This window comes from Salmo trutta, chromosome 14, assembly GCF_901001165.1.
Source record: "Salmo trutta chromosome 14, fSalTru1.1, whole genome shotgun sequence".
Classification (NCBI taxonomy): domain Eukaryota; kingdom Metazoa; phylum Chordata; class Actinopteri; order Salmoniformes; family Salmonidae; genus Salmo; species Salmo trutta.
The window spans coordinates 28,183,502-28,208,489 of NC_042970.1; the positions used below are offsets into that span (position 1 = coordinate 28,183,502).

Here is a 24,988-nt window from a genome sequence, read left to right on the forward strand (position 1 = left end):
GAATGGTAGCGCCCAACAGACTATTGCTTTGATTCCTGGACATGTAAAACCGATTGAGTCGGGCTGCACTCACCCCAGCCCCAAAGACCTTCACCCATGTATACAATCTTGTGCTGGGAAGTCCAGTTCACCAAACATCCACTAGGTCAAACTGCTTAATGATGTCCATTAACACCCCCACTGAGCCTGAATGAGGCTCCTCCCCATTTCAGTCTTTTGTATAATCCATCGTACAGTTCCAGTCCCTGCCAACCACCAGCGTCTCCTCAGGCACTACCTGTGAGAGTTTCTGTCTAAGACACTCAAACAGACGCCCCCTCTCTCTCCCTGTGTTAGGCGCATACACATTTATAAGGACAAAACCCTTGCTGTTCATTTCTGATTTTACTACAAGCAGTCTACTCCTACACACCTCCTTTGAGGAGCAAATTTTTATGGCCAGACCTGGTGCAAAAAGGACTGCCACCCCTGCACTAACATTTGTTCCATGGCTCAGCATACTTGCCCCTTTCCACCAGAGCCCCCAATCGACTTCATTCATCACATCACTATGCATCTCCTGCAGAAACAACACCTGTACTTTTTTTTGTTTCACATATTCACCCCAACAGACTTCTCTTTACCGCATCTCTGGCACCATTTTATATTAAGCGAGCCTACCCGAAGAGTCCCCATAAGAAGTGGGAGAAAAGCCAGCAAAGAATAAGACCAATAGCAAAGCTCAAATAGACCTGGTGCCATAAAAAAATGATTAATCTAAACAGTGTCTGAAGGTAGACCCTTACGCACGGTTGTGACCCACTTCCTCAACCTAAAACGTTTCCGGGTGAGAGGACACCATGCCCCTCATTTTTCATAGCGTGTTGTACTGATCTTACAAACTTTCCCGGATCGCAAAAAAAAAAGCTTCAAGACGAACCTTTTTCGCTTTAGCCTCATTCAGGAACCTTGACAGTTCCCTCACCGTGTACTTTAACCTCTCTGGCGCATGTGGGACGAACTCGTCCCACCTACGTAACAGCCACTGAAATCCAGTGGCGCGATTTTTGAATCGTTACAAATACTATTACTTCAATTTCTCAAACATGACTATTTTACAGCTATTTAAAGACAAGAATCTCGTTAATCTAACCCCACTGTCCGATTTCAAAAAGGCTTTACAACGAAAGCAAAACATTAGATTATGTCAGCAGAGTGCCCAGCCAGAAATAATCAGACACCCATTTTTCAAGCTAGCATATCATGTCACATAAAACCAAACCACAGCTAAATGCAGCACTAACCTTTTATGATCTTCATCAGATGACACACCTAGGACATTGTGTTATACAATACATGCATGTCTGTTCAATCAAGTTCATATTTATATCAAAAAACAGCTTTTTACATTAGCATGTGACGTTCAGAAAAAGCATAACCCCCGCAAACTTCCGGGGAATTTACTAACAGTTTGCTAAATTACTCACGATAAACGTTCACAAAAAGCATAACAATTATTTTAAGAATTATAGATACATTACTCCTCTATGCACTCGATATGTCCGATTTTAAAATAGCTTTTCGGATGAAGCACATTTTGCAATAATCTAAGCACATAGCCCGGCATCACAGGGCTAGCTATTTAGATACCCACCCAGGTCAGCCTCCACCAAAATCACATTTCCTATAAGAAAAATGTTCTTACCTTGCTTGTTCTTCGTCAGAATACACTGCCAGGACTTCTACTTCAATAACAAATGTTGGTTTGGTCCCAAATAATCCATCGTTATATCCAAACAGCGACGTTTTGTTCGTGAGTTCTAGACACTATCAGAATGCTTCATCACGGTGTCGCGCATGGCGCATTGGCGTGACAAAAATGTCTAAATATTCCATTACCGTACTTCGAAGCATGTCAACCGCTGTTTAAAACCAATTTTTATGCCATTTATCTCATAGATAAGTGATAATATTCCGACCGGGAATATGCATTGAGCCTAAACAGCCGAATTAAATTTCTCCTCAGGAGCGAATCGTGCACGCGCCTCATTCAAAGGTCCTCTGAGCCGCCACTTGCCAAAGCCGATAATGTGTTTCAGCCTGAGGCTCCCTCGTCAACCTTCAGTTATTTCCCGGGCTCTGAGAGCCTATCGGAGCCCTGGGAATTGTCACGTTACAGCTAAGATCCTTACTTTTCAATAAACAGATGCAAGACGCACGACTCCTTGTCAGACAGGGTACTTCCTGCTTGAAACCTTGTCAGGTTTTTGCCTGCCATAGGAGTTCTGTTTTACTCACAGACACCATTCAAACAGTTTTAGAAAATTCAGAGTGTTTTCTATCCAAACCTGAACAATAATATGCATATTCTAGCTTCTGAGTTGGTGTAGGAGGCAGTTAAAAATGGGCACATATTTTTTCCAAAATTCTCAATACTGCCCCCTATCCCAAACAGGTTAACTCTTTGTCTCTCAGCTCTGGACCCATTGAGGAGTCTGAAAAGAAAGCATCCTCATCGTCCTCTTCCTCAGACTCACCTTCCTCCTCCTCATCTCCATCTCCCATCCTGACCACCTGCCCTTTCTCTCTAGCTGGGGCCTCCCCCCAGCACCAGGCAAAGGTTCCTTAGTGCCTTTGACCACACCAGCCTATCCCCTCCCACCTCCTTTCTTCTCCCCACTTTTTCCTTTTCCACTTGACACCGTCCTCCACAACCCCCAGTCGATTACCCTTCCCCACTATACTCTCCTCATCCACTAGCATAACCTGACTAGACCCAGCCTCATCTACACCACCATCCATGTCATGACTAGACCCCACCACCATCCATGTCATGACTAGGCCCAGCCTCATCTACACCACCATTTATAGCATGACTAGGCCCAGCCTCATCTACACCACCATCTATAGCATGACTAGGCCCAGCCTCATCTACACCACCATCTATAGCATGACTAGACCCAGCCTCATCTACACCACCATCCATGTCATGACTAGACCCCACCACCATCCATGTCATGACTAGGCCCAGCCTCATCTACACCACCATTTATAGCATGACTAGGCCCAGCCTCATCTACACCACCATCTATAGCATGACTAGGCCCAGCCTCATCTACACCACCATTTATAGCATGACTAGGTCCAGCCTCATCTACACCACCATCTATAGCATGACTAGGCCCAGCCACTGCGGCCTGCGATTCCATGGCCCCCTGCACGTTGACCACGATTTCCCCCACTGGCGCTTGTACCCTCATCTTGTCTACGGTCTTTATGTGGGCACGCAAAGCTCTTATGCCCCAAATCCTCACACTCAAAACACCGTAGACTACCTGTGCTGGCAAACCCCGCATAGAGCTCCTCCCCATGCCTCACTTTAAAATGCACATTTACCTGTTGCTCACTGTTATTCAGAAACATGAACACTTGCCTCCGGAACGAAACAACATTGCTTAACGGCATCTGCCTGAAAACCTGCCGACAGTACACGAAAACCACTAGTAAATTTACCAAACCGACTCAGCACTTTCGGGATTTGATCATCCGTAATAAATGGAGGCAGATTCGCAACTACCACCCTAGTCGAAGGAGTCGAAAAAAGGAGAAATCGGCACCAACACATCCCTTACAAATATTCCACTAGCAATCAACCTACTCACCAAATGTACTCTTTTCATGAACACAACCACAGCTTTGTTCATTCTGGATGCAGAATGTATAAATTCAGCTCCTACCTGTTCGCTGACCGCAAGCAGAACCTCCTCCACCTTAACTCCATTTTCAGGAACACACCTGAATCCATGCCGTAATGACAGCGTCTCCATCGCGCTAGGCTGCGAAGCCATCGCGCACATCACACCGTTCAAACCCCAGGAAACTAAAACGCTGTCCTCTTCCTCCCTAACTTTGAAAAAAAAAAAAACAGTGGGTACCACTAAACTAACAGTGCTTTAATCCTCCACCATAGAAGAAAAAAAATTGAAAGAAAAGACCAAGGAAAGAATCAAGAAAATAAGTATGGACAGAGCCCTCCACACAGCCTCTCAACTACAAAATGCTCCCAGCATGCACTGAGAAAGAGAAAGAGAGAGAGATTGAATGTTGCCTGCTGTTGTTTTGCCCACTATTCAGATTCAGGATGTTCACAAATGTGTTTGTATGACAGCAAGAAGCGTCTCACCTTAAAGCGGCGAGCCAGGAACTTGTTCTTCATCTCCAGGTAGTTCCCCTTGTGCATCTCAGTCTTGAAGGGCTCATTGAGGATGGCATAACGTGGGTCGTTCTGAATGTCCTGCCAGCGGGCATAGCCATGTCTGAGGTTCCCCCGTCAGTGAAAACAAACATTATAAAAGAACTTCACATCACAAATAGCTTTAAGACTTCAGCTCCTCTGAGACCAGACAAGTGAATTACTGTGCACTGTGAATTCTGAACAGCTCTGTAAGATGCAGAGGAAGGATACGTTACGATGCCAGCCAGCAGCCAGTAGTCGTGGCGACGGTGCCAGATGTCATACATCTTCCCAGATGACACAGCGGCCCGCTCCTCGTTCTGCCACAGGGTGTGTAGCTCTGACAGAGATTAACAAACATTAGACCTGACCAAACATGTAGTGTTCCTTCCTATACCTTAGCTGTCCTGTATGGCTCAATTGGTAGAGCATGGCGCTTGTAACACCAGGATTGTATGTTTGATTCCTGCTGGGGCCACCCATACAAACAATATATGCACGAATAAGTGCTTTGGATACAAGTGTCTGCTAAATGGCATATATTATATTATTATACTACCTGTATCTCCTGCTCATCCCTCACCTGTGAAACCTCCGTCGGCGATGTTGAACATGAACCTCATTTTGAAGCCGTTCTTCTCCACCTCCCTCCTGATGTCCTCCGTCTCCTCCTGTGCTTCTTTCTCACCATTCAGCCGGCCCTCGGGCACTGGCATGTCCTCGCTCTTGGGCTCGTCTGAAAAAACTAAGTAAATGGATTGACTAGATTCCATTTTTGAGTTCCACCCTCAGGAAAAAGTGTTACCTCACTAATATACAGTAATGCGTCTTTCACTCTTGCTACTCAAAGTGAGAAGGTTTTCAGGTTTTTCTTGTTCTGCATTTACCTGGCTTCAGTTCCTTCTCCTCAGGTTTGGCTGGGGTAGGATCACTGTCTCCTTTATCTAAAGACTTCTCTGTCTCTCTACAAGGCTCCGCTAGGGGGTCATAGACAGACACATGGCCAAATCAAAACAGAGAAATGTCACAACTGACTTTATACATTAACCATTTACATCTCATTGGATCATAATAACCATGTAATGCACCACTCACCTTTTGGTGAGCTTTGATTGGACGACAGCTCTGTCTGTTTGGATGGAGGCTCTTTAGGATTGGTGGATGGCTCTGGAAGTGTGGAGGGTGTGTCTGTCCGTTCATTACTCTCCTCTGAGGAGACTGGTTTGTCCTCTGTGCTGCCCTTCACTGTCTCATCACTGTCAGCAGCCTTGTCTGTCTTCTCTACCTGGGAAGATGACTCTGTACTTAGATTAGTCTGGAGAGACAACCATCACAGATGGAGAGGGAGAGACAGATGGGGGGAGAGAGAGAGAGAGTCAGTTTACATTATAAGGTGATAGTTAGAAGGTGGCATATGTTTTGAATTATAAGAACGATTCAATTAGATGTAGGGGAAAAGAACAGTATGAAGACAGTAAAAGATAGAGGGATAAGAAGGATAAGAGACAAGGCAATTAAGGAACATTTCAGAAGAAAAGGAGTGAACTCTGACCTCCAGTTCTGGTAGCTTCTTGTACTCTAGTTCTGTGGTCTCCTTGTCTTCAGTAGGCCCTGACATTGAGTCCATCTTCTCTGTAAAAACAGCAAATCAATCACCAACATTGTCTCTCATTTCCTGTTTAATGAATCTAATGAACTAACATAAGTGAAACAGACACACACCCAAACAAACACACACACTCCACACTGGACAAGCTAAGGATGTGTAGCTCGTGCCACCACTTGGAAGAAGCTACAAATGGACATGAAACTGCAGGAGCTGGTCTTCTTGAATGAGTTCAAAGCTAGGCTCAAATCTCTGGTGGATAATAAAGTGAGGGGCTGTCAATGTTTTGACCCTTAGACGCACCACACCTTCCCAAATATTTCTTGCCTGCTCAATGTGTAAATGTATGTTTTTAAACTGTGGTGCTTTGTGTTTTATGTTGTAATTATGTCTGAAACTGTGTGCTGCTATTTTGGCCAGGTCTCTCTTGGAAAATATATATATATTTTTTGTTATCTCAATGAGACTAACCTGGCAAAAAAACAAAAAACAAATGTGACTCTGACCTGGTGGGACAGGAGTGCCTGGAGGCTGGGGTGTGGCTGCAGGGCTGGCAGGGACAGGGGTGTTGGGGTCAGAGGACAGACTCTCAGTCAGTTTCTTCAACTCTAGTCCAAGTGGGATCAGGTCTGGAGTGCTGTACTTTCCATTGACATGCTCAAACTCCTGGACCTGGATACAGACACAACAGTGAGTTAGCAATCTATGAGAAGACACTGGGTTTCTCCACCATTCTAGACTTTGTATTGAAGACATGCTATCTAAAACCAGATGCTAAAGGCTGGGAACCAACCTTACTAAATCTAAACATAGGCTACAAGACATTTCTCATCCCAGTTAGGAGGGGAACTAGTTGTTTTCTGCTGGGTTTAATTTATGTGATAGGTTGGTTAATTTTAATGATTGGTTGATGTGTACCTTTTTCCTGACCAGAGACATAACCCCGATCCTGGTGAGGACATGTTGGCGGGACAGCCCCTCTCGTGGGACACCGTCTGCAAAGGTCTCCGCCCCATCTGCCCCCGGCTCACAAAGATGTCTCATGAACAGGGACACATAGGCCCTAGAGAGACAGGGAGACATCATACACAGACAGGTATGCATTTGAATGGGACGTAATGATGAACAGTAGAGACTGTCGAGATGCCGTTGAATCCCAGTTAAAATACTCCTGAATACAAGATGAGCTTTAAATACCTGAACTCTTTCTCACTCTTCCCTCTCAGGTCTCTGACCAGCCAGTGAGAGTTGAAGGCGTCCTGAGGAGGCATGCCCCAGCGCATGATAGCGTTGAGGAAGGCCTTCCGCTGACGGGTGTTGAACCCCAGCACCTGGCACAGGGCATTAAACCCACTAGTCAAATCAACACGCACACACATGTTGTCTACTAAATTAAAACCAGAGTGCTTCCTTCCTTACCTCGATGTTGCCCCCTACACGTGCCAGCAGGGGTGGCAGAGGTTTGTCCCTGTCACTCTTCAGCTGTCTGCGAGAGTGCCTGCGCCCACCTACAGAGAAACACCCCCACCATCAGCCAGGTGCCTCAGCAACATCTTACCAATGATAGGTTCCAGGCCCATCTACACAGAGCAGAGCTGGCACTGAGCGAGTTATCTAAAACGTAGTGATTACGCAGGTCTCATTGACACCCACCTTCCGGCCTCTCCTCGAAATCTTCGTCCTCGTCCTCGGACCCCACGGAGTACTCGGAATGATTGTCTGAAAGATCATCCTGCCACTCTGAGCCACAGATCAGATCAGAGAGAAACAGCACAGTGCATTCACTTCTGCAGGGGCCCACTAGGGGGAGGGGGGGGCTGGCACTGCAGACCACTACAGTGGGCATGCACACTACTCCACTAGGGGGCAGGCACCCTCTACTGACTAGCAGCAGAGCCTCTGTCTGCTCGGTCCTCCCAGCCACTACACTGGTGGACTGTGCACTTCATCAACACTTCGTCTCTGAGTGTGCTTTTGCTTTAGATGGGTTTTAAAACGGTTCCCCTTCAGTCTCAAATACCTATTGTTGAACTATGGGGGATAGTGTTATAGAGCACCGCAACACAACTTACATACTGTAAAGCTAAAGCAATATAAAGCAATACAGCTTCTAAATGTGTCACTATTTTCAAGCAAGCTGCTATAGTTATAGACACACAACCAAAGAGAGGTATAGTGTGCCACTCGTGTTACCAGAGGTATATCTAGAGGGATGCTTAGTTCACTAAACTTTTCCCTAGGAGGGGGAATAAGCATATAGTTCCTGTTAAAGCAGAAGAGAAATGCAGGCCAGAGTGTACAGTACAGTATGGGGCAAACCTTGGTCCTCCTGAGACGTGTCGTTGTAGTTGACCTGCTTGCGGATGCGTTTGCCTTTTCCCAGGTTGCGGGCCAGGTCCTCCTGCTGCTGCTCATAGTGGTGCCTCAGCAGCTTCTCCCAGTAGTCTGGATCCACATTCTCCTCCTGCTTAATGATCTCCCGCTGGGGCTCCTCCTGAACACACGCAGTCACACACAGGAACACACACACAGTGAGAATACTGAACAAGGAAACAAGGATACTACTGGGTAAACAAAGTGGTTAGCTTAGCTACTACAGAATAAAGTGAGAATACAATGAAGAGAGACGACTGAATACACATAGACAATGTGAGAATACATAACAGAGCCACTCCTAGACATAGACACCTCCAATGCTGACTGAGTGTGTGTCTGAGTGTGTGTGTCCTTACCTCCACGTCCTCGTCTTTGACAACATACTGGGCCACCTTGAAGGAGCTGAGGTATTCGTTCATGTTCTGGATCTCAGTGTCCTCCGTAGCATTCTGGCTACGGTCCAGCAGCTTGGAGATGGCATTGTCATCATAGTGAATGACACTACCCTCATCTCCATCCTTTATGTCCCCTGGAATAAACACAAGATTCACAATATACTGTATCAGAGAAACACAGATTTACATCTTGTTCAAATCAGTTAAAAACTATGATATGTTCCTGGCAAAACAGGTTTGACTTTTTCATACAGAAATTAATTGTAATTGTGACACATTGTAGTCAGTGTAGTCAGTACGCGCATCATTAGTCTTACACAGTTTCTGGTGGGAACCCATGGCCCGAGCTGCCGCCTCCATCTCATCCTTGAAGAGCTCCTCAGTGCCAAATTTGAGGATGTCGTCCAGCTCCTGTTTGGACATGGAGCCGGTCTTGGAGCCCAGGCCGGGTCTCACCACAAGGTGGGTCAACATCATCTTCCTCTTGGCCACCTGGGTGATGCGCTCCTCCACGCTGGCCCGTGTCACGAAGCGATAGATCATCACCTTCTTGTTCTGACCTATACGGTGGGCCCTGCTGAATGCCTGCAGCAGAGAGATGGAGGGAGGGAGAGAGAGAGTGAGAGAGAGGGGCAGAGAGATACAGAAACAAAGAAACAGAACAGGGAGTCAAGGAGGAAGAGAAATGGAAAGAGACTATTCACAACACTGTGAGGGTTCTAATGCATATAGACAACAGTTTATTATGTAGCCTGTCTTAGTGTGTACCATGTCCCACAGTACCTGGATATCGTTGTGAGGGTTCCAGTCTGAGTCGTAGATGATGACGGTGTCTGCCGTGGCCAGGTTGATGCCCAGGCCTCCAGCTCGGGTGGAGAGCAGGAAGCAGAACTGCTGTGCACCCGGTGCTGCAGTAGAAATTAAGTCACACAGTCATGGAGTGTGTACGCAAGTGTGTGAGTATAAGTGCCGTCTGTGCTGCTCCCTGCTGGACAAAGACAGAACAGCTGCGTAACTCACCATTGAAGCGGTCGATAGCCTCCTGTCGTAGCCCCCCTGTGATGCCTCCATCGATGCGTTCATATTTGTAGCCCTCGTATTCCAGAAAGTCCTCAAGCAGATCCAGCATCTTAGTCATCTGGGAGAAGATGAGAACTCTGTGTCCTTCATCTTTGAGTTTCTTCAGCATCTTCTGGAGCAGGGTGAGTTTGCCTGAGGACTTGACCAGCTGGTTCCCATCATAAGAGCCATTGGGTAACACTGGCGCCTCCTGCATTTACACAAAGAGCAAATAACCCAATGAGAAAGTGCAGCACCTCACACACAGACAGTCAACTCTCACTGATAAACACAAATACCCGCATGTTGGCAACCTATAAACTTCTACAATACATGGCTTCCCTTTGCCCTCTCTCCTCCGCATCACGCCCTCTCCCCTCCCCTATCTCTCCTCCCTCCCTCCCTCACCATGGCTGCCACGGGGAACAGGTAGGGGTGGTTGCAACACTTCTTCAGGTCCATCATGATGTTGAGAAGGGACACCTGGTTGCCCCCGCCCTTGGAGTTGAGCGCCTCAAAGTTCCGTGTCAGGATGAACTTGTAGTACTTCCTGTTAGTCAGAGGTCAAAGGTGAGAGGCGGGATTAAGTCTGGGGGTACAACTCAGAAGAGGTTTTATACAACAATGGGAGGTCCAATAGAAAAGTACTAGAAGAGGACTAACTAACTTCTGCATGGGGCTGAGCTCCACTCGTACAATGAGCTCTGTCTTGGAAGGCATGTTCTTGAAGACATCAGCCTTCAGTCTCCTGAGCATGTGTGGGCCCAGCAGGTCATGCAGCTTCTTGATCTGGTCCTCCTTGGAGATGTCTGCAAACTCCTCCAGAAAGCCTTCCAGGTTACTGCAGACAGAGAGAGCACAGACACAGCAAAACAGTTTATAGATACCTTTTAAAGACGGTACAGTCAATGTTAAAATGAGCAATGGAAGCCTTGGCTTCAGGCAGAACTGTAAGGAGGACCCTGTGGTCACCATTGCATCTCCCTAAGCAGTAAGTCTTTACGCTCTGCTACAGCAGCAGGTAGCAGGCCCCATAGCAGACTGCCAGGCTTATGGAGGGGCCCTAGGGGGAGGTACAGTACAGCTCTTACTTGAATCTCTCTGGGGTGAGGAAGTTGAGCAGGTGAAACAGCTCCTCCAGGTTGTTCTGCAGAGGAGTGCCAGTCAGTAGCAGCTTATAGTAGATCTTATAACCGTTGAGGATTCTGAAAAACTGAGGAACAGTGACAGAGACATTAGAAGCTCAACCAAGCCACAAATAGAGTTGAGTAATAATTATATACGAGGTTGATGAAGTTGAAAGGGAGGAGATGGATAATATATTGATAATACATTGTAAAGAAATCAGAATTTAGATCTTAAGAAACGGACTATTAGACAATTTACCAGTGACAAAGACAATAATGACCAATTACATCAATTTGTAGAATGCATTGGTTTAATTTGAGGTGGGTTACTTTTGACTGGTTGTTCTTCAGTCTGTGGGCCTCGTCCACCACTAGACAGGCCCAGTTAATGGAGCCCAGAATGGTCTGATCGATGGTAATCAGCTCATATGATGTCAGCAACACATGGAACTTGATGGCACTGTCTTTCTGTCAAGACCAAGACAGAGATTCTAGATATGACAACCACTCTCCTTTCTATGTAAATTACACGCTTGTCGATGTTCACTGAGATTCAATACATTGTAAGTGTAGTTCATGGGGATACCTTCATACGGAAGACCTTGCGGCCTGTCTTGACTGTACTGTCCTCAAAAGTGAACTCGTTCTCCCTGATGACCGCTCGGCTATCTTTGTCCCCAGTGTAAGTGACCACGTAGAAGTCTGGGGCCCACATCTCAAACTCCCTCTCCCAGTTGATGATGGTGGACAGGGGAGCACTGACCAGGTATGGCCCTTTGGAGTGACCCTGAAGGGGGGGGACATGTTTCAGTCATGACTAAAGACACTATTTGACAATATATGCAACATAAATTGTATTACTTTAATCAGTACTGATTCTATTATGTTGTATTTACCCAAAGGAGAAGTTTTCTCTTATACAACCAAATGTCTATTTTTGATGTAAATGGCATGTTATAGAAAAAGGTGTCTGAACCCTTCTATAAAATTCCATTTACATCAAAAATAGACATTTGGTTGTAAAAAAGAAAACGTGTCCTTTAATAACGTCATAGAACATTAATACCAAACAAATAGACCCCTATTCTGTATGAGCCTGTCCTCCTCACCCACCTCCTTGTAGAGTGAGTAGAGGAACACGATGGTCTGGACAGTCTTCCCAAGGCCCATCTCGTCTGCCAGGATAGTGTCTGTGCCCTGTGCCCAGGAGAACCGTAACCAGTTCAGACCCTCCAGCTGGTATGGATGCAGGGTGCCCCCAGTGGCATTGATGTACCAGGGTTGATGTTCAAACTTGATGGTAGGCTAGTGACAGAGAGAGAACAACCAGAGGTATATCAGTTGATTGTTAAGCCAATAGGACTGTATGTTATAGTCCCTAGTAATGATGGCCACTCACATCTATAATTGGGGCATCAGGGGGGATTTCTCTCTCCCTCCTCTTCTCCTCCTCCTCTTTACCCTTCTTTCCCTTTCTCACCACTAAGGGGCGCTGGTCATCACCAATCATCTGCTCCCTGTCAAATCCCAGTAGACATTAACAAATAGTCAACTCAGGATGTGAAATCATGTGAAACAAATATGCTTGTGTGTGTGAGAGAGACACAGAGAGGGAGAGCGAGACAGAGAGACACAGAGAGGGATAGAGAGACACAGAGGGAAAAAGAGAGAGAGAGAGCGCGAGACAGAGAGACACAGAGGGAGAGAGAGACAGAGGCAAAGAGAGAGAGACAGAGAGACACAGAGGGAAAGAGAGAGACAGAGAGAGAGGGAGAGCGAGACAGAGAGAGGGAGAGAGAGACACAGAGGGAAAGAAAGAGAGAGAGAGACAGAGAGAGCTAAAACAAAGTGTGAGATCTGAGCTGACCTGTGGTCCCAGTAGGAGTGTTTGCTGTGGTTATACTCAGGGACGTCAAAGTCATCCACCTCCCAGGTGCACTGGTCATAGGGCAGGTCTCTCCACTTGATCATGTAGTGCACATCTCCATCCTTATCATAACTGCAGGGAACGCAAGGAACAATGCCCGCCAAAACTCTGTGAGCTTTTGGATTGAACCTCAGAATACAAAGACAATTACTTGTACACATTTCAAACCTGGGACAAAAATGTTTTAGGATGCTGTAGATATGACTGTCTTTACTCCATTGTGTATAAAGTGGTGAGTGTGAGTCTGGGCGAGAGGAAGTCCCTATAGGGAGAGGACAGGGTGTGTATGGAGTGAGCACCTGTGGTTGAGGATTCTGTGGATGACCATCCACTCTGGCTTGATGCCGTAGCGGTAGAATCTCTCCTCCATGGCAGCGTACTGCGGGTCTTTACTCTTCCTCTTCTCATTGTTCAGCTCCTCCTCCCCAGAGCCGTAGTCGTACGGAGGGGGCTCGTCCATGTCGTTCTTCCGCTGGTAGTTACGGTACATCACCGCGTGGTACAGCTCTAACTGCACACACCACAGAGACAAGGGCATGGCTTAACCAACAATGCTGCGGAAAAAGTATATTCTTGTCATATTTGTGACAATGTGCTGTGACATGTTGTCTTGTAAGCAGGCAAGTCCACAAATAGTGGTGTACCTGCGCCCTCCACTGGCCAACTGCCCTTTTGAGTGGTGGTATAATTATAAAAACATTTGTATACTGTTTTTGTCGTTGTTGTTCTGAACCCACTGCCCCCAAGTTCACCACCCCCCACCCTTGCCTGTACGGAGATTGCGCACGCCCGGTATCCAAACATGCATGGCTTGAAATGCAGCCACAGGTCGAGTGTGTGTAGCAAGTAACCTAGTGTAAATATCAACAGTACTGCCACAGTAGCATAACACTTGATAACACTTGATTTACATCATCAATATTCGTTTTGATTGTCTGATAGCCTACGAGCAGCACTTTATTTATTTCCTGATCAGAAAGAGATGAAATAATTCAGAATATTCTACTACACCATGAGTAGGCCTATCATTTCAAATCAAATTAAATATTATTTGTCACATGCTTTGTAGACAACAGGTGTAGACTAACAGTGAAATGCTTACTTATGGGTCCTTTTCCAACAATGCACAGTTAAAGATAAGATATTATAATAATAGAAAATAATGAGTAGAAAAATAACATGGCCATACAGTATATAGGGAGTAGAAAATAACATGGCTATACAGTATATATGGAGTAGAAAATAACATGGCTATACAGTATACAGGGAGTAGAAAATAACATGGCTATACAGTATACAGGGAGTAGAAAATAACATGGCTATACAGTATACAGGGAGTAGAAAATAACATGGCTATACAGTATACAGGGAGTAGAAAATAACATGGCTATACAGTATACAGGGAGTAGAAAATAACATGGCTATACAGTATACAGGGAGTAGAAAATAACATGGCCATACAGTATATAGGGAGTAGAAAATAACATGGCTATACAGTATACAGGGAGTAGAAAATAACATGGCTATACAGTATACAGGGAGTAGAAAATAACATGGCTATACAGTATACAGGGAGTAGAAAATAACATGGCCATACAGTATACAGGGAGTAGAAAATAACATGGCCATACAGTATATAGGGAGTAGAAAATAACATGGCTATATAGTATACAGGGAGTAGAAAATAGCATGGCTATACAGTATATATGGAGTAGAAAATAACATGGCTATACAGTATACAGGGAGGAGAAAATAACATGGCTATACAGTATATATGGAGTAGAAAATAACATGGCTATACAGTATATATGGAGTAGAAAATAACATGGCTATACAGTATATAGGGAGTAGAAAATAACATGGCTATACAGTATATATGGAGTAGAAAATAACATGGCTATAAAGTATACAGGGAGTAGAAAATAACATGGCTATACAGTATACAGGGAGTAGAAAATAACATGGCTATACAGTATACAGGGAGTAGAAAATAACATGGCCATACAGTATATAGGGAGTAGAAAATAACATGGCTATACAGTATATATGGAGTAGCAAATAACATGGCTATACAGTATACAGGGAGTAGAAAATAACATGGCCATACAGTATATAGGGAGTAGAAAATAACATGGCTATACAGTATATATGGAGTAGAAAATAACATGGCTATACAGTATATATGGAGTAGAAAATAACATGGCTATACAGTATATAGGGAGTAGAAAATAACATGGCTATACAGTATACAGGGAGTAGAAAATAACATGGCTATACAGTATATAGGGAGTAGAAATAACATGGCTATACAGTATATATGGAGTAGAAAATAACATGGCTATACAGTATACAGGGAGTAGAAAATAACATGGCTATACAGTATACAGGCAGTAGAAAATAACATGGCCATACAGTATATAGGGAGTAGAAAATAACATGGCTATACAGTATATATGGAGTAGAAAATAACATGGCTATACAGTATACAGGGAGTAGAAATAACATGGCTATACAGTATACAGGGAGTAGAAAATAACATGGCTATACAGTATACAGGGAGTACAAAATAACATGGCCATACAGTATATAGGGAGTAGAAAATAACATGGCTATACAGTATATATGGAGTAGAAAATAACATGGCTATACAGTATACAGGGAGTAGAAAATAACATGGCTATACAGTATACAGGGAGTAGAAAATAACATGGCTATACAGTATACAGGGAGTAGAAAATAACATGGCTATACAGTATATAGGGAGTAGAAAAAAATAATATGGCTATACAGTATATAGGGAGTATAAAATAACATGGCTATACAGTATACAGGGAGTATAAAATAATATGGCTATACAGTATACAGGGAGTAGAAAATAACATGGCTATACAGTATACAGGGAGAAGTAAATAACATGGCCATACAGTATACAGGGAGTATAAAATAACATGGCTATACAGTATATAGGGAGTATAAAATAGCATGGCTATACAGTATATATGGAGTAGAAAATAACATGGCTATACAGTATACAGGGAGGAGAAAATAACATGGCTATACAGTTCAAAGGGAGTAGAACATGGCTATACAGTATACAGGGAGTAGAAAATAACATGGCTATACAGTATATAGGGAGTCGAAAATAACATGGCTATACAGTATACATGGAGTAGAAAATAACATGGCTATACAGTATACAGGGAGTAGAAAATAACATAACTATACAGTATATAGGGAGTAGAAAATAACATGGCTATACAGTATATGAGGAGTAAAAATAACATGGCTATACAGTATACAGGGAGTAGAAAATAACATGGCTATACCGTATACAGGGAGTAGAGAATAACATGGCTATAGAGTATATAGGGAGTAGAAAAAAATAATATGGCTATACAGTATATAGGGAGTATAAAATAACATGGCTATACAGTATACCGGGAGTAGAAAATAACATGGCTATACAGTATATAGGGAGTCGAAAATAACATGGCTATACAGTATACATGGAGTAGAAAATAACATGGCTATACAGTATACAGGGAGTAGAAAATAACATAACTATACAGTATATAGGGAGTAGAAAATAACATGGTTATACAGTATATAGGGAGAAGTAAATAACATGGCCATACAGTATATAGGGAGTAGAAAATAACATGGCTATACAGTATACAGGGAGTAGAAAATAACATGGCTATACAGTATACAGGGAGTATAAAATAACATGGCTATACAGTATATAGGGAGTAGAAAATAACATGGCTATACAGTATATAGGGAGTAGAAAATAACATGGCTATACAGTATACAGGGAGTAGAAAATAACATGGCTATACAGTATACAGGGAGTAGAGAATAACATGGCTATACAGTATATAGGGAGTAGAAATAACATGGCTATACAGTATATAGGGAGTATGAAATAACATGGCTATACAGTATACAGGGAGTATAAAATAACATGGCTATACAGTATATAGGGAGTATAAAATAACATGGCTATACAGTATATAGGGAGTAGAAAATAACATGGCTATACAGTATACAGGGAGTAGAAAATAACATGGCTATACAGTATATATGGAGTAGAAAATAGCATGGCTATACAGTATATATGGAGTAGAAAATAACATGGCTATACAGTATACAGGGAGTAGAAAATAACATGGCTATACAGTATATAGGGAGTAGAAAATAACATGGCTATACAGTATACAGGGAGTAGAAAATAACATGGCTATACAGTATACAGGGAGTAGAAAATAACATGGCTATACAGTATACAGGGAGTAGAAAATAACATGGCCATACAGTATATAGGGAGTATAAAATAACATGGCTATACAGTATATAGGGAGTAGAAAATAACATGGCTATACAGTATACAGGGAGTAGAAAATAACATGGCCATACAGTATATAGGGAGTATAAAATAACATGGCTATACAGTATATAGGGAGTAGAAAATAACATGGCTATACAGTATACAGGGAGTAGAAAATAACATGGCCATACAGTATATAGGGAGTAGAAAATAACATGGCTATACAGTATATAGGGAGTAGAAAATAACATGGCCATACAGTATATAGGGAGTAGAAAATAACATGGCTATACAGTATATAGGGAGTAGAAAATAACATGGCCATACAGTATATAGGGAGTAGAAAATAACATGGCTATACAGTATATAGGGAGTAGAAAATAACATGGCTAGCCATTTGATTAGCTATTTAGCAGTCTTGTTTAGAATTCTTATGACTTTGGGGTAGAAGCTGTTCAGGGTCCTATTGGTTCCAGACTTGGTGCATTAGTATTGCTTGCAGTGAGGTAGCAGAGGGAACAATAGCTTATTTTTTTAAATGCTTTGGATTGTGTGTAGCCCAAGAACAATGTGTAGCGTACAGTGGGAAATGCGCGGCACATCTGTCAGTGAACAGCATGCAGACAAAACAGTCCTTTTGCAATATTTCAAATAAAATTGCGGTATAACACAGGTTGGAAAGCAAATGGCTCCTGCTGAAAAGAGAAGACTCTAATCTGTCTGCTGTAGGCTACCAACATATTTTATCAACTTCCAAATAGGCCTTTTGAGCGAACATTGTTTTAAAAAGTAAAACAAGAGGGAGGGAGGCTTTTGGCACAAGCGCTTCGGCCATCGCCAGTGAGTGAGCTGTGCATCATTGGAAAGCTATTTCAGGACTATAATTTCCTCTTCACTCTTACTAGCTTGCTTAAAATTTGTGATGAGTGTGTTGTTTCAGAAATAAATAACCATACGATAAAAAAATGAAAACATTCGTTACAGAGGCAGTTAGTAGGTCTGTTATGAATTTCTAGATATGAATTATGAAAGTCGATTATTTATTTTTCAAGGGGGATGTCCTTTTCTTTTCTTTTCTTTTTAGCACCTGCCCCCTGAAAGGTCTGTGCACGGCCCTGCTTGTAAGCCCCTATATTTGAACATGGCTGACTTTCAAACACTGTGATAACTCTGACAAACCCCAGCAGTCAGCAGCAGTCAGACAAACAGACAGATTATTGCCTCACCTGTAGTTCGCTGACCCAGGAGCAGTGCCAGTAGGAGAGACCAGCCCACTTGACAAACAGTTCCCTCTCCGGGTGGCCCTTCAGGGGGGGCTTGACCAGCGGGTCCACCATCTCTCCATCAGGGCCAGGGGGCACCTCAGTGGGTAAGGGGGGATCCCCCCAAGTCCAGTGGAGAATCCTCTGTACCTTCCCCTTCAGAGGTGGGCACTAGAGGGGGAAAGAGAGTTATGTGAGACAGAATGGTATTATCCTCATTAGTCTATCTCTGTTCTCTCTTGGGAGCCTGCACAGAGAGTGACACTTTCCATTTTGTTTTCAGCAGTCTATTTTATTAATGGAGAGCAAAGTGCATTCTCACAAATAACATGGTTCATTAACTGGACCATTGTGGAGCATGTGACACTGACTGAACACTGATTGGTGGGAGAATTTGTCACTCACCATGCAGCGTGGGCACAGCCACTCCCCATTGGGTATCTCAGGCAGGGGAGGGTTGAGGCAGTGGATATGATAGGAGGAGGGGCAGGTGTCACAGCACAGCAGCTCCCCTCCATCTTTACACACTCTGCAGAACTCCAGGTGGTCATCCTCTTCCTCAACCGCAACCTCCTCCTCATCATCGTCATCATCTTTGGCCTCCCACTGGATGCCCTCCTTCTCCTGAATGCACAGATGAGGGATAGTGATAATGCACTTTGTTGTAACAATGCACTTCTGTCATAATGTGATAGGGATGATGTACTTCTGTTGTGTTTAGTGACAGTCAAGGTTAAAGTGTACTCACACAGTGGGGGCAGCTCCACTTGCCCTCGGGGGCCTTCTCCAGCTCAGGGTCCAGACACACCAGGTGGTAAGCTTTGGGACAGGTGTCACACAGGATGATCTCCCCTCCCTGCTGGCACACCTCACAGTAGTCCTGGTGGTCTGTCTCATAGCCGTCCCCATCCTCTCCTGCACACAAGATAGGAAACTCAGATACAAGTCAATGTAGTCTGTGTCTACACACACAGCAGTAACAGTCATTGGGTTATGAGGGTTATGAAAAGAAGGGAGGATATAAGCTTGTAGAACTGGTTAGTGTAGATAACAGACATAGCATACTTTTCCTTTTTTTCCGACCCTTCCGGGCTTTCTTCTTGGCATTCCCCGAGGTATCAGAGCGCACCGAGGCACTGTGGATGCTGACATCATCAAAGTCCGACTCCTCCAGCCCAAAGTCCTCCTCACTCTGCCAACAGACACGGAGTCATTCACAACCTCACAGTCAATCAGCAACTTCATAACTAACACAATAAGCACATACCTCATCCATACTAGAGTTTGGGAACAACAACCTACTGTATCTATTCAAGTCATAGTAATGTGACTGAAGGTAAGAAAGGAGACGTGTGCCGCTCCAAACCTTACCGAGGATGCTTTCTTCTTTGATTTGGTCTTCTTCCCTTTACTTTTCTTCTTTACCTCCTTTACAGTCTTTGTTTTCCGTCTTACCCCAGGCCCTATAGGACAACAAGATCAGGCACAGACCAGAGCGGTATAGAGGGTACTTCATTACTATATCTCTATACATTCTGATATACCGGATGCTTGACTGACAGCCCTTACCCTTCCCATCTTTGGTTTTGGCTTTTCTGATTGGCCCAGGCTGAGAGCTTGGTAGGGTAGTGACCTCTTTGACAGAGATGGGTGAGGCCACAGTGACCATTTCCACAGCAGCAGCCACCGCTGCAGCCACAGCGGTTGCGGAGGTGCCTTTGAAGGGGTTGTTAGCGCTGAACTCGCGCCACTTGGACCCTAACACTGTCATCATCTTTGACATGGGGATCTTAGGGTTCTTCTTGGCAATAAGTGGCCTGAGAAAAGTCAGGGAAAGAACACTGTTGTCTTACCTTGTTATTTTCTCAGTTAATTATATAACAACCTGCACTAGAGTGACCTGTATCTTTATTCCCCAGAACTAGTGGTGACCCATCTGTGTGACGTCCCCTCTGTGTGACATCGCCTCTGTGTTGTGTGCGTGGTATGCTTGTGATTTGTCAGCCAATGTCTTGTGGTTTGGCACAGTGGCCTCTCTTAAGATATCAGGTCAATACATTCAGTCTCTGAACCTCCATGCTGTTATACACAGCCCCCCCCCCCAAAAAAAGGGCCAGTGTTCAACACACTGCTCCAATTTCTCTGTGCAGTTTTAATTAAGATAACTTCAAGCAACAACTAACAACACAGACATGACAGCCATCCATGACAAGACAAGCAATAAATTATGACCCTACATGTTGAGTACCTGAGGAACTGGCTGAAAGCCTTGTAGTTGGTGAGGGTTGTATAGTCCTCCTCTGTGAAGCCATACTGCACATCTTCCAGACCCCACTCCTGCATCAGCTGGCTGGATGACTTGGGCTCCTGGGGCAGAACACAAGTACGAGTCCAATCTATGACAACAACAAATACAGGTCAAACTAGACAGATGGTTTAACAGAGACACGCTTACTGTACCTTATTATTTTCATCATCTTCATCATCATCATCATCGTCGTCGCCATCATCATCGTCATCATCCTCCTCCTCCTCTTCTCTCTTCTTCCGTTTGGGTTTCTTCTCTTTCTTCTCCTTGGGTTTCTTCTTCTTCTTCTTTGTGGTGGGGGCGGGGGCGTAGGTGCTGCTCTCGCTCTCTGAGCCAATCTCTGGACGTTGCAGTGGATGGTCATCCTCCCGCTCTGAGACCTGCTCCTCCGGGTCATTGCCACCAACTCCTATTCCGCCACCTCCTCCTCCCTGACACACACACATACACATTGTTTACAGTATACAATCCCACCCCCTCTGTCTGTCAATCAATCAGGAGACATTTTATACACAGACAATGAGTCAGCAAATATCACAAACATACAGTCTTCGTATTTGAAGAGGAGAGACGGAGAAAGAGCATACATCCAAAAAACATGAATAATTTCTTGACTTGACCTCCTACTCCTCCACCCCCATACCATCTGGATAACGATTAACATTTAATCAACTGAGTTAATATCTAGCTCCCAGCTTGTTGAGAGCTCCATAGATGGCATGATCAGAGGCACATTCACCTCTAAACCTTCTGCTTACATAGAGAACAGCAACAACAAAGCAACATACACCTTCAGAAGCCCAGCCAATCACATCTCCCCCTCCTAGCCAGTCAATAAGACTAAGGCATATATTGTCTCTATTGTCTCCATGGCCTTGCTATGGCAACATCTGTAAGGCTACGCAGTTGAACGTTTATAGATGGAGTGTATGAGTGAGCATTGGCATTGAGTTGTATGCGTGGGTGCATGCGCGCTCGTGCGTGTGTTTGTGTGTGCATGCATGAACGTTGCACAGTAGGCCTGTGTGGATCCATGGAGAGACTCGCAGGCGTCTTGCTCTGCAGCGCAGAGGAAAGGATCATGTTGCCGCAGCGCCTGCCAACCCCACCGCCAGTCCGTCTGTGTTGCTATGGCGACCAAACCGTGCAGTCTGGATCTCTCTCTCCCCCCCTCCCCCTCACTCTATAGCAGCAGCAGCCAATGGAACAGCGCCATCCAATCAGACACGTTTGCATAACGAGCTTGTTATGCAGAGGCCTGTGGTTGCAGAGCCTGTGTTCCGGCGCCCGTCTAGACAAATCTCATTTATGCATACGGAGAAGGGGAGAGAATGAGTGTGGAGGGGGGGTCCAAATGAAAAAGGAGTGGAGGGTGATGGAGGCAGGGAAGCAGAACCACTGTTAATCCAGAGAGAGTAACTACAGAGAAGAGTCTTAACCCAACCCCTGACTGCACAATGCAGAGGGTTGAATGTTACACAAATACATCACAGGGCACAAGATCAGGGTGGAAACAAAGAGGAGGTCTCTGCTGGGAGATCAGGAAAAATAAAGAAAGTCTTAAAGAAAAATCAAATTGTTTATTTCTTTATATAATGTATTCCCTTTGTATCAACTTCATTTCAGATTAATTAAGGACTTTCAGAACTAAATTAAATTAGTACATACTGTCCAGCCATTATGTCAGAAATAAATGTCAGGTTGAATATACAAACGTCATATCCTCGCGATACCTTAAACACCCCAAGCCTTACAATTGTACAGTGTTAAAAAAACACTGCTTACTATCAACACGCACAGTCCCCTAAAGGGATTTTTCTCCTTAAAAACAGATCTAGCCAGTCATCAGTACTAACAGCTCTCCTGTGGCGTGCTCGGGCCCTGCTGGAGGGAGTCTGAGCAGAGCTGGTTCCTTCCTTCAGCTCTGAGACAACCTGGGGGGAGAGAGACCCACTGGTGGGGCTGTGACCTCCATTGATCCGTGGCCCATTACTGACACTAGACTTCGGGGAGAGATTGTAAGTGAATAACAGCTAGAGTGCTGCCCGATGAACACATACATACAGTGTACTGTCAAGCAGAGCTTGTGAACTGAGCGTGGTAAGAGAGAGGGATGGAAAGAAAATGTGACAGAGGGGAAAGAGATGGGGCGACCCCTCATTAGCATGACAGGGTCCAGTGCTCTGTGTTTTTCGCGGCCAGCCAAAGGGCCACCAAATCTCCTTCTAGTACCGCAGCCGTGGAAAGGGACATCCCTGTTCTGTCACCACCACTATTCAGAACACTGGTCAATCCCAAACCCAGGTAGAGGACACACAGATGATAAACAGGCAACACAAAGCCAACACAAACTGTATAACGGGCAAGGCCCTCAAATGGCAGACGGATAACCACATGAAAAAATACCATAGTATACTATGGTATAAATACTATAGTAGTCACTGTAGTGTTTTTGCTGACTTTACTGCAGTATTCACTGTAGAGTTTTTGCGGACTTAAGTCACATTAGAGTGAAAACTGTAGTATTTATATATACTATAGTAATTACTGTAGTGTTTTTGCGGACTGTAGTATACTGTAGGATTTACTGTAGTGTTTTTGCGGACTGTTGTATTTTTTTATTTATTTTATTTTATTTAACCTTTATTTAACTAGGCAAGTCAGTTCACTTTTTAGTGACATGGGGCAGTATTCAGAAATTCGGATGAATGACGTGCCCAAATTAAACTGCCTACTACTCGGGCTCAGAACGTAGGATATGCATATTATTAGTAGATTTGGATAGAAAACACTCTGAAGTTTCTAAAACTGTTTGAGTGATGTCTGAGTATAACAGAACTCATATGGCAGGCAAAAACCTGAGAAAAAATCCAAACAGGAAGTGAGTTGTAGTTCTTCTATCTAATCCCAGTGTCTGTGGGGTCATTTTGCACTTCCTAAGGCTTCCATTGGCTGTCAACAGCCTTTAGAAACTTGTTTAATCCGTCTACTGTTACTGGGCAGAGAATAGGAGCTCAGTCTATCAGTGGACTGCCTGGGACCAGTGAGTTGTATACTGTGCAGGTACGTTGGTGCACCTCTCCGTCTTTTTCCTCTGTAATGAATACGCTATTGTCCGGTTGGAATATTATCGACGTTTTATGTTAAAAAGACCCTAAGGATTGATTGTAAACATCGTTTGACATGTTTCCATGAACGGTAATGGAACTATTTGACTTTTTGTCTCTGGTTCTGCGCTCTCGCGTTATGCCTTTGGATTAGTGACCTGAACGCGTGAACAAAACGGAGGTATTTGGACATAAATATGGAGTATTTTGAACAAAAATAACATTTCTTGTGGAAGTGGGAGTCCTGGGAGTGCATTCCAACGAAGATCAGCAAAGGTAAGATTTATAATACTAATTCTGAGTTTAGTTGACTCCAGAACTTGGCGGGTAACTGAGTGTCCTCTGATGAAGATCATCAAAGGTTCATTTTAGCTGTATTTCTGTTTTTTGTGACGCCTCTCCTTGCTTGGAAAATGGCTGTGTGGTTTTTCTTGTCAAGGTGATGTCCTAACATAATCTAATGTTTTGCTTTCGCCGTAAATCCTTTTTGAAATCGGACACTGTGGTTAGATTAAGGAGAATCCTATCTTTAAAATGGTGTATAATACTTGTATGTTTGAGAAATTTGAATTATGAGATTTTTGTTGTTTTGAATTTGCCGCCCTGCTATTTCACTGGCTGTACCACGGGTGGGACGCTAGCATCCCACATAGCCCATACTAGTTAAGAACAAATTCTTATTTACAATGATAGCCTAGGAACAGTGGGTTAACTGCCTTGTTCAGGGGCAGAACGACAGATTTTTACCTTGTTAGCTCAGGGATTCGATCTAGCAACCTTTGGGTTACAGGCCCAACGTACTAACCACAAGGCTACCTGCCATGTTTTTGCAGACATTACTGCAGTGTTTTGGGGGAATAATACTATACTATAGTAAATACTATTCTACAGTATACTACATGCTTGAGGGATACTACAGTGTGTAGTATAGTATTCTACAGTATACTCCATATTTCTATAGTAAGTACAGTAGTATTCTATATGTAAACTGTAGTATTTTTTCATGTGGGTGTGTTACCCCAAACACTTTCTCCTGGCTCACTGTCACTGTGTTTTCCCAAACACTTTCTCCTGGCTCACTGTGTTACACCGAACACCTTCCCCTGACTCCTCTATGATCTCTTTCAAGGCACACAGTGGTTAACCTCAATTAGCCAATAATCTAAAGTGCAGCCATGGAAACGAATAAAGTTCAGGAGTTGCTTGATGTCTGTTTTGATATAATGGTTGTGGTGTAGTCTATGGAGAGTCCCAGCTCAGTGCTGCTGTTCAAAGCCTGTA

General features: G+C 44.0%; 1 protein-coding gene across 9 annotated transcripts in view; it reads right to left on the reverse strand.

Annotated features, from left to right (window-relative positions):
* LOC115207725 (chromodomain-helicase-DNA-binding protein 5) overlaps window positions 1-24,988 on the reverse strand; it is a 52,859-nt gene that overhangs the window by 5,891 nt on the left and 21,980 nt on the right. For 5 of the 9 annotated variants that reach the window (XM_029775148.1, XM_029775145.1, XM_029775147.1 and 2 more), the window contains exons 3-35: window positions 20,753-21,031; window positions 20,541-20,659; window positions 19,862-20,109; window positions 19,664-19,755; window positions 19,358-19,484; window positions 19,041-19,207; window positions 18,698-18,916; window positions 18,257-18,463; window positions 13,003-13,214; window positions 12,644-12,775; window positions 12,176-12,293; window positions 11,890-12,081; window positions 11,363-11,563; window positions 11,107-11,244; window positions 10,741-10,862; window positions 10,317-10,490; window positions 10,058-10,199; window positions 9,611-9,860; window positions 9,374-9,498; window positions 8,908-9,175; window positions 8,552-8,724; window positions 8,139-8,313; window positions 7,473-7,559; window positions 7,239-7,327; window positions 7,017-7,150; window positions 6,738-6,882; window positions 6,326-6,491; window positions 5,766-5,845; window positions 5,309-5,528; window positions 5,101-5,190; window positions 4,797-4,958; window positions 4,445-4,553; window positions 4,163-4,295 (exon numbers count right to left, since the gene is read on the reverse strand). In XM_029775148.1, the coding sequence (XP_029631008.1) occupies window positions 4,163-4,295; window positions 4,445-4,553; window positions 4,797-4,958; window positions 5,101-5,190; window positions 5,309-5,528; window positions 5,766-5,845; window positions 6,326-6,491; window positions 6,738-6,882; window positions 7,017-7,150; window positions 7,239-7,327; window positions 7,473-7,559; window positions 8,139-8,313; window positions 8,552-8,724; window positions 8,908-9,175; window positions 9,374-9,498; window positions 9,611-9,860; window positions 10,058-10,199; window positions 10,317-10,490; window positions 10,741-10,862; window positions 11,107-11,244; window positions 11,363-11,563; window positions 11,890-12,081; window positions 12,176-12,293; window positions 12,644-12,775; window positions 13,003-13,214; window positions 18,257-18,463; window positions 18,698-18,916; window positions 19,041-19,207; window positions 19,358-19,484; window positions 19,664-19,755; window positions 19,862-20,109; window positions 20,541-20,659; window positions 20,753-21,031 (5,295 nt within the window). The remainder of the gene's footprint in view (window positions 1-4,162; window positions 4,296-4,444; window positions 4,554-4,796; window positions 4,959-5,100; window positions 5,191-5,308; window positions 5,529-5,765; window positions 5,846-6,325; window positions 6,492-6,737; window positions 6,883-7,016; window positions 7,151-7,238; window positions 7,328-7,472; window positions 7,560-8,138; window positions 8,314-8,551; window positions 8,725-8,907; window positions 9,176-9,373; window positions 9,499-9,610; window positions 9,861-10,057; window positions 10,200-10,316; window positions 10,491-10,740; window positions 10,863-11,106; window positions 11,245-11,362; window positions 11,564-11,889; window positions 12,082-12,175; window positions 12,294-12,643; window positions 12,776-13,002; window positions 13,215-18,256; window positions 18,464-18,697; window positions 18,917-19,040; window positions 19,208-19,357; window positions 19,485-19,663; window positions 19,756-19,861; window positions 20,110-20,540; window positions 20,660-20,752; window positions 21,032-24,988) is intronic. The other 4 variants (XM_029775150.1, XM_029775142.1, XM_029775144.1 and 1 more) reach the window with 3 other exon arrangements.